Raw genomic sequence first — 9,527 nt, 5'->3', positions numbered from 1 at the left:
GTGCTGCCTTGCGGGCAGGCTGCAGAAAGAGGGAAGAAACGGGTGAGCAGCCCCCGGTTTACTTCCCGCCTGGGGCGCAGGGCTGGCTGCAAGGGGCGGGCGCTTGGTCAGGCAGGATCCTCTGTCCAGTCTGCCCTTGAAAATGCCCACGACTTGCCTACAAGCCTCTGGGGAGCGGGGTTCAGGATACACCAGGTAGCCAGCCTGCGTGCTACGTGGCTGCAGAAAGAGGGAAGAAACGGGTGAGCAGCCCCCGGTTTACTTCCCGCCTGGGGCGCAGGGCTGGCTGCAAGGGGCGGGCGCTTGGTCAGGCAGGATCCTCTGTCCAGTCTGCCCTTGAAAATGCCCACGACTTGCCTACAAGCCTCTGGGGAGCGGGGTTCAGGATACACCAGGTAGCCAGCCTGCGTGCTACGTGTTGGGTCCCAACCCTTTTTTGTACTTTGTTCACATCGATGGCCAGTGCCGGCCCAATAGATAAGTAGAAAACAGCCTCCCACCCAGCCAGTGCCCGTCGCTCCAGACCTGCTGCCCCCATGGATGACCACAACAACTGGACCAGTGCTGCTGGTGCGTCTCACTCCCGCCCTGCTGCCCCACCGCCCGACACGACCTCCCAGTGTGTGGGGCAAGGGGGACCTGTGGGGCCTGGCGGCCACGTGCCACTCCCAGATTTGTGCTCCCACAGCAGGCACGGGCTGCAGCCTGGCCCAGTGCGGGAGAGCAGAGCAGGGCGGCAAGATTTGTTGCTGCCACCACTGCTGCTGGGACTCCCACGCCAGCCATGCTGCCAGCAGCATGAGGAGTAATGTGGTAGGCGCTGCCCTCATCTTCTCCTGCCACCAGCCATTTGTGCACTGGGCTTTGGCTCTACCCCACTGCCATGAGCCAGCCACCACTGCTGCTTTCTTCTGCAGCAAATGGAAAACCCAGATCCCCGTTTATTAATATGCACAGAATTAACAAATGATGAAGCACCAGTAGCATGTAAAATATGCTCCATTTTTCAAATTTATTCATAACCTTTTCATAATATTCTTGCAACCCACTTTGAGAAACGCTGTGTTAAAGCACAAAGGCAGAAATGGTTGGTAGGTCTGACAGGATCCCAGGGCACCCCCGGTTCCACCGCACCCTGACTGAGAATCACTGCCTTAGAGCAGCCACAGGTCCAAAGTCCAACAGAGCCAGATTTGAGTAATGGCGTGTGCCAGAGCCTCAAACCCAAACACCCAGAAAGGATCCGCTACAGCAGGGAAGTCCAGGTGTAACTAAGCACCTGGCAACTGCATTGGTTTCACTGAAGCCCTTGTGTATATAAAATAGTACATTTGATTTTCTGGTTTGTTTGCTGGATGGAAAACTTGGAACTGAACACTGTAATTTGCAAAAATTTTCTGTTCTTTTTATGCTCAAGACCAGACTAAAAGACAAGAGAGAGGCAGTTAGGGTTAGTCTGAAGTCAGATAAGAGCAGAGCCGGCCTTAAGGGCACCCTGGTTGGGGGGTGCCACACACACACACAAACACACATGTGGGCAGCCCACACTCACAGAAGCACTATCTCCCCATCCCTCCCAAGCAGATCCCCACCCCAGGCAAGAGGAATGGTGCCCAGCCCAACTCTGACCTCCAGCGGCTGCTTAGGAGGAGCTGGAACGGGCAGCATGGGTGGCAGCAGTGGTGCCTGCCTGCCTGGCGCACCATGCTACTCCACCTCCTCGCTGGACTGCATCCAGCACTTCTGCCTGCCTGCCTCTGTCCATAACGCTTTATGCGTGCTCTGATTGGCTGACGGAAACATCCCAGCAAAGTGTGAATGCAGCATTCAAACAGGAGGTGGTGGCGCGGAGGAGTGCCACCATGATGGTGGGGACACGGGATGGAGCAGGGGAGGGCAAGGCCAGCCCTGCTCCCTGGAGGTGACAGCAATGGAGCAGACAGCAGAGCACCCTCCTTGCTCCTTTGAGGTGGCACCACTGGCCTTGCCCCATCTCTGTCCTGCGCTGCTCCCTCCCAACATGGGGGGGGGGGGGGGAGCAGCAGACCCAGGCCAATGCGGCGGGGGTGAGGGAGCCTGGCCCGGCCCTGAAACAGAGGTGGGAAGGATGAGGGGGCACGGGCCTGGCCTCAAAATGGAGAATGGGGGGGTGGAGCTGGGCCATGCAATGGCAGCAGGGAGGGTGAGGGGACCAGGCCCAGCCCCTGGCAGAGTGGGGCAAAGAGGGAGTGGGCCCCTCCCCCCTGCTCCGTGGAGGAGGTGGTGGCACGAGGGGGGAATGGGGGTGGGGCCGCCACGGCAATGGGGGACAGGGGAAGCAGCCCTAAACCCAAACTGCTGGGGCGGGAATGGGATCAGGCCCAAAGCGATGCTCATTCTAGCCACACCCAGGGCTGCAAATGGCTGCAAAAGCCCACTTAGGTCTCCCTCCCAGAGCCAGTCAGACTAGGCTAATGCTAGCCTAGCATCAGCTGAGATAATGCTCAGCACCAGGAGTCAGGGAATCCGCAGAAAGAGCCTGATCCCCTGCCAGGACTGCAAAGTTGGCAGGAGCCCTTTGCATTCTGCTGGCTCTGGGGCCCTTCAGCTCCCGACACCTAGTCCCATCAGCCACGAAATTGCTGCTTACTGTTTGGGTTCTGCGGGCTGCAGCCACTTAGCCAGGAATCCCAGCCCTGCCTGCCGGTCTGTGGCCCTGTCATGACCAAGCATGAAACAGCCAAAATCTGCTCCCTGCACACCCCTCCAATGGGCACTGGTTCCATAGGCAGGAATGTGCGGGGAGCAGATCGCAGCTCTGCCCTGGGCCGTGGCCCGTGAAATTGGTGCCTGTCACAAGGACATGTTAGGAACAGATTGTGGCTCTGCTCTGCGTTCAGCCAAGATGGGGCTGCAGATGGGCAGGGAGTGGTATCCAAGAGTGGGATGGGCATACAGGGCCGAGGCTAGAATCCCTGGCTAAGTGGCAGCAGCCCACAGAACACAAACAGTAAGTGGCAGCCAGGACCCACGTGGGCAGGGCATGGGCAGATGGATGGAATCAGCTGTTTAGGGCATTTTGGTGAGCTGTTATGGGGGGCAGGTGCTGACCCAGCCCATGACAGCTTATCAAAACTCCCTATGTGGCCTGTGGGCCCAAGTAATTGTCCACTTTTGATCTAACAGCTGATCAGTTAGAAATGACAGAGAAAGTAAAAGATCTGATTGTATTAACTGATCACAAGATCAATTAATTTTGAGCCACCAATGTAATGCAGCCTTGCAAAAGCAAAAGTGATCCTAGGATTTATCACGCAACTTATTTCCATTAGAGAGATATGTATTACCTTCTTTATATAAGGCCTTGGAATACAGTGGAGTCATAACTGCATAAACACACCTTCCCCAAATAGCCAAGAACTCAACATTTCTCTCCCACCCTGCATGGAAACTTTAAAAATGGCATTAAACAAATTACTGATGACTCAAGACAAAAAAACCAAAGACACAATTCTCTCTTCCTTACAAAGGATCTACCATAAAATAATGAAGAGGAAAAGCCCACTTAATTTTAACCACTTGCAGCTACAATTAATGAACTAAGTTATGCTACTGATTTTCTTAGATTTAGTTCAATAATCAGTGTATTAATTAGGGTCTATTATACACTACATGGTTAGCAGGCAGAATCTAAGTTCTGCTGACAAAACTAGACATGTGTCCATACTCATAGTTCCCCTGTGGCCACAGAAACCCTTCCTTCTGATGGCGGAGCAACACGAGCCTCACAAACATCAGGTTTCTGCTGCCACTCAGCCCACTGAGAGAAGGCACTGGCTGGGGCAGACCCAGGGGTTGCAGCAGTGCAGTTGCAGTCCTCCTTCTATTGTGCCACACATGAGCTCTTGGCATGGCATCTGACCGGAGTGCCTGCTTTCATGGGCAAATATTGAACAATTTACAACACTCATCTTGGTTAAATATTTGCATTTTTATACCAGTAAAAGATTATATTTCTCGATGGGAGGATTTCCATACAAAGTATCCTTCTGATTAAAAAAAAACAAACCTTTCCTGGATCTAAGAAACCCATTCTAGTACTGTCAGAACCATCAAACTGAATATGAAATAGATTATTTTTATGGTCAATAACATGCACGTATCCAATCACCATGTTAAAGTTCCAGATTATGAAAAACATCCTTGCTAGAAACAAGACGGAAAAAAAAGTCAGAAAATATTTATTGCCACAGCCAAAAGCTTTCTAACAACTGTTTGATTTAGCATTCAGGATTTCGGAGTTGATATAACTAACATGACAAAAAGTTCCATTTATAAAAAACCATAATTTGCCATTCAGATGACTGTTCAGAGAATTACAGTTCTCTAATGTCAAATCAAATTCTGCCTTTTGTTAGGATAGCAGAGTAAACAGTCATCGCTCTGGCTGTATATTATAATAATTTAATTGATGGCTCCAGTGATCATTCATATGGTATGACAGTGAAGCGTAAGTGGTTTATGATTATGGTATCATTAAATCCCAAGGCAATTTCTATGAGACTCATGACAAGCCATCTGTTGGGTTATTTTAAATAAAATATAGTACCATCTTTACCTTAAGTACCAAAACAATGGAATATTCATTGGTACAACAACGTGAGATCATTAAAAAACTACCAAGCAAAAAGTGCACAGGATGTTAGCATTCTTCATTGGTCACTGAACTGAGACGTTTACACCATAAGATTCAGCATAGAGCAGCAAGTGACATGGTCTCCCCAAAATTTCTAGTCAATGAAAGCAGCCTGATTGATTTTTCATTTTCTAATAGTAAATGTGTTGCTCGTAAGAGCTGGTAGACTAAACGATTAAGGCCCTACTTCAGTAAGCCTGGAATTGTGCTTAATTTTAAGCACATACTTAAATCCATCATTAGTCAGCAAAGCACTGAAGCATGTGCTTAACTGTAAAACAACTGGTATGTAAACATGTGCCTTAAACACTTTGCCCTAATGGAACCCAAGTCTTTTTCCACAGAACAGTTGGGAGCCAAAAGCTGCAGTTCAATGTAATGGTCTGCCAGCTAGCAAGCACATGGAGCGAGGGAACCACCTCAAAAAGGTGTGTGAGTATTTCAGTCCCTATACTCATTTGGTCCCTATACTCCAAAACCCTATCCTGTGACTAACAAGGATGCCAACTGTGATGGTGGGTTTTGAGCCATCATGCTCTTCCAGCAGGAACTGGACAGAAACCAACCCAACTCGGTCATTTCATATAGACCCATCAAGCAGATAGCACATTGTCATGTTTTGGGATACACCAAACTGGATATATTAAACTAACGAGTTAAAGGTGAAAGGATCTGCATCTCATTATCAAAGCTATCCATTGTCATGAAATTTGAGTTAAAAAAATACAGTTTATTGACATCAGATCTGTTAGGCTTATTTATTAATAGTACAGTTTATAATTGCTAAGAATTATTAGGACCATTCATACATTACTGTAGGTCACAATATTCATGGCATTACAACAACATTCAAAACACTTTTGGGATCTGTAATGTACAACACGAAAGTTCTGCTATTGAGGTTTTGGGGGTCTTATCCACTCATTTATCCAGTCCACGTATTTGGTCACTCGGGTATAAACTCCAGGCTTGTTGAACTTGGCACATCCTTCTCCCCAGCTGATAATTCCATAGAGGTAAGTGATTTCATTTTTTTCGCAGGCCAGAGCTCCACCAGAATCTCCCTGTGTAAAAATTAAGGAAAATGCTAAAAACATGGTAGATAATGGTTTTTAATGTTATGAAGTAGGGACATCCCTAAAGAGTGACTCACTTGTGAGAATGAAAGATCCAGTTTCTGTAAACCAGGGGTTTCAAATGTCCCTTCCAGCCCCAAACAACTATGAAACTATACAGTCTGCGGAGTAGATCTCGCCCAGCTGGGCTACTGACAGGCCGGGGGATTTGGAGGCATGGCTGCAAGGGACTGGGGCCTGCTGCAACATCTAGGACCCAGCTGGATATGGCTCTCAGCAGCACACAGGCGAGGGAGGGCTGAGCCATGGGCATGGCCTCTTGCCCCACCACTTCTGGTGGGTACAGGGGGAATTTGACACCCCTGCTCTAAACTTCAATAATATTTTCTAAATAGGATGGAATTCAATGCAGACAAGTGCAAGGTACTGCATCTAGGGAGAAGGAACCAGCAACACACCTATAGGCTGGGAAACACCTTTCTTGTCAACATGGTGGCAGAAAGGGATCTTGGAGTCATTGTTGGCTCCAGGATGAACATTAGCCACCAATGCAAGGAAGCGGTCAGTAAGGCTAACCGCACCTTGTCGTGCATCTACAGATGCATTACAAGCAGGTCCAGGGAGGTGATCCTTCCCCTCTATGCCACGTTGGTCAGGCTACAGTTGGAGTACTGCATCCAGTTCTGGGCGCCGCACTTCAAGAGGGATGTGGCTAGGATTGAGAGGGTCCAGAGGAGGGCCACTCACATAGTCAAGGGGCAGCGGGGCAGGCCCTTCGAAGAGAGGCTAAATTGCCTGAACCTGTTCAGCCTCTACAAGAAAATCACCAGGGGAGACCAGTAGGAATTGGGGGAGGCTCTGTGCCCCCAGGCACCACCCAGGGTTACTAGGAATAACAGCCACAAATAGAAGGTTCAGGCTGGATATCAGGCGACATTACTTTACAGTCAGAGCTGCCAGGCTCTCAAATGGACTCCCAAGTGAGGTGGTGCTCTCTCCTCCTTGGGGGTCTTCAAGAGGAGACTGGACAGATATTTGGCTGGGGTGATATGACCCCGGCACCCGTTCCTGCCCAGGGCAGGGGGTCGGACCTGATGATCTGTTTAGGTCCCTTCCGACCCTAAGTACTATCATACTATGAATGATAAATATTTTCACTTCACTCAAAACTCTGTACTGCATACCATGTACTTCCTGCGCTGAAAATTTTATATAGTTCTGCTAGCAAAAGCTAAGTAAATACTGGTTAAAAAGATAAATACAATAGATTGCAAATTTAGTAAATTCAGTGCTTCTGTAAAGAACATTTTTTAAAACAACCTTTTGAAATATAAATCTGTATGTTAAAATTCAGCATTTTAATATTAATTTTACTCAGTAATAACCAGAGAGTGTCAAAAATACTTGGCAGTGGATGCTTTTGAAATCCCAACCTGAAGGCACAAGTGCCCAATCTGGTTCCCACTAAAGACAGTGGAAGCTTTGTCATCAGTGGGAGCAGACTCAAGTCAACATTTTTCAAATTACCTCTATTATAGCAACATTTCTGGATGCAAGCGAGCTAGTTGTACACTCAAATCATACCTGTAGGTATGCAGAAATCTGCTTTATGCAAATATGATTTTGAAGTTCTATATCTTGCTCTCAAATTTTGGATATCCCATTTGAAGATGTGGAACTGTATATCTTATTTTTATTTTGGCTATAAGGGTCTTTAAACATTTTCAGAAACAATATGCTAATAGTATGTCTGCTGTGACATTACTCCAGGCATGTTATGAAGTATTCAAACTTTGCAATCATCCAGTAAGAATATCAGTTTTTAAAAAGAAAGAAAAAAACCTCTGCTATTTCTATTGTCAGAACTGAAAATAAAACCTTATATCTTCTTGGTCAGTAGTATTGGTGAAAAGAACCATCATTCCTTGGCAATTTGAAACCAAATATAAGAAATATATATTTTTCCATCAGCAAATTCTCTGAGATCAAAGTGGAGAGGAAAAGTTTTGAGGTTGTTACATGAAAATGTTTCAGTGACCAACAGTGCATCAAATGAAGTTCAAGTTCTGAGAAGACTAATTTACTTCTCAAAACCTTCTTCATTACTCTTTACATCTAAGAAATATAAAGAAAAAAAAACTTATCTCCAAGAAAAAATAAAGTCAAGCAGAACATGCTGTTTGGCTGGTCTCTTGGGGTGGAATTCATTTAATCTTTGTGCACCTTGGCCAATTGCAGATGTTAAAAAAAAAAAACAACAAAAAAACACTTTACCAGAAGAAGCAGCATGTTACTTCAACCCAGCTCACCCAACATCTGTAAAGATCTGGTGTATTAGTAGGGCTTTTTGACACTTCTAGCTAGTTGATTCAATCAGCTGTTAGATAAAAGCGCCAAAAAGCCCTACTAAAGCACTAGATCTTTATAGATGTCAGACGAGCTGGGTTGAAGCAACACTCTTCTGGGCCTGTGTGGGGCTCGGCGCTGGAACACCCTGAGTTTAAAGTGCTGTTTTGGGGGGGGTTACGTCTGTAAGCACCCCTTAATCGCAGTTTTCTAGCCATGTAAGTGGTGTTCACCCTCTAATACACAGTTTATAATGTTGTTACCCCTGCAGTGTGTCCACGTAAGCTTGTATGCGTATCTTGTGCATACTCGTAAGTTATGCATGTCCAGGCAATTAATCATGTATGCTACAGACCCCCACACCAAGGGGAAGAACTAGATTTGGAACTCTTGAGGCAGCTCTCGGAGACCATAAAGATGAGGGAGGCGGTAGTCATGGGGGACCTAAACTACCCTGACATCTGCTGGCAGACACAGACAGCGAAGTCCCTCCATTCACGCAGGTTTCTATCCTATGTACAGGACCTCCACCTGACACAGGAGGTACATAGTCTCACTAGGGGGAATGCCTTACTGGACCTGGTATTGGCAACAGGAGATGACATGGTAGGGGACCTACAGATCAGTTGTCACCTGGGGGACGGTGACCACCAAATAATAGAATTCATCATAAGGCGTAGAGTGGGTAAGGTAACTAGCACGGTGGAAGTGCTAGGCTTTAGGAAGGCTGACTTCAGCAAACTCAGGCGTTTAGTCAATGACGCACTGCAGAGTATGAGATTTGTTGAGATGGGAGCCCAGGAAGGGTGGCTGTGCCTTACGGAAACAATCCTTCAGGCACAGAGGGAGACTATCCCGACACAGGAGGAAAGGGGCCAAGAGGCTTACTTGGCTGACCAGAGAAATCCAGAGCAGCCTATGGGCAAAAAAGGGGGGCAGATAAGCAGTGGAAACAGGGAGAGATTACTAAAGAGGAGTATACCTCCTCAGCTCGCAGTTGCAGGGAGGCAGTTAGAAAGACCAAAGCTACCATGGAGCTGAGGATGGCATCCCATGTTAAGGATAACAAAAAATTGTTTTTCAGATATATAGGAAGTAAAAGGAAGGCCCAGGGTGGAATAGGACCCCTACTAAATGGGCAGAAGCAATTGGTGACAGACAGAGGGGACAAGGCTGAACTCCTCAATGAGTTCCTTGCCTCAGTGTTCCTAAACAAGGGGCAAGACAAGACTCACAATGGGATTGTTAGAGAGGCAACAGCAGAGTGCCAGACTACAAAGCGTTGACCCTGAGATGTTGCAGAGTCACTGGGAAGGACTGGATGCATTTAAGCTGGCAGGCCCGGATGAGCTCCATCCGAGGGTACTGAAGGCACTGGCTGACATCATTGCACAGCCACTGGCCAGAATAATTGAGCACTCGTGGCACAC

General features: G+C 47.4%; 1 protein-coding gene and 1 long non-coding RNA gene across 3 annotated transcripts in view; one reads left to right on the top strand and one right to left on the bottom strand.

The window, feature by feature from the left end:
* The window catches only part of LOC112551301, a 41,352-nt gene continuing 31,825 nt past the window's right edge, over window positions 1–9,527 (top strand). Inside the window, exon 1 of one of the 2 annotated variants that reach the window (XR_003095588.1) lies at window positions 1–42. This is a non-coding gene — a long non-coding RNA (uncharacterized LOC112551301). Of the gene's footprint in view, window positions 43–4,143; window positions 5,104–9,527 lie in introns of those variants that run through there. The other variant, XR_003095589.1, reaches the window with a different exon arrangement.
* Window positions 5,237–9,527, bottom strand: part of HGFAC (HGF activator) — a 99,243-nt gene continuing 94,952 nt past the window's right edge. Inside the window, exon 14 of the mRNA XM_006030018.3 lies at window positions 5,237–5,739. Coding sequence (XP_006030080.1) covers window positions 5,569–5,739 — 171 coding nt within the window. The 3' untranslated portion in view covers window positions 5,237–5,568. The remainder of the gene's footprint in view (window positions 5,740–9,527) is intronic.

The sequence above is a fragment of the Alligator sinensis genome, unplaced genomic scaffold, assembly GCF_000455745.1.
Source record: "Alligator sinensis unplaced genomic scaffold, ASM45574v1 scaffold851_1, whole genome shotgun sequence".
In the NCBI taxonomy this organism is placed as follows: Eukaryota; Metazoa; Chordata; order Crocodylia; family Alligatoridae; genus Alligator; species Alligator sinensis.
Note: the sequence above shows the minus strand (reverse complement) of the source record. Positions and strands in the feature narration are given on the sequence as shown.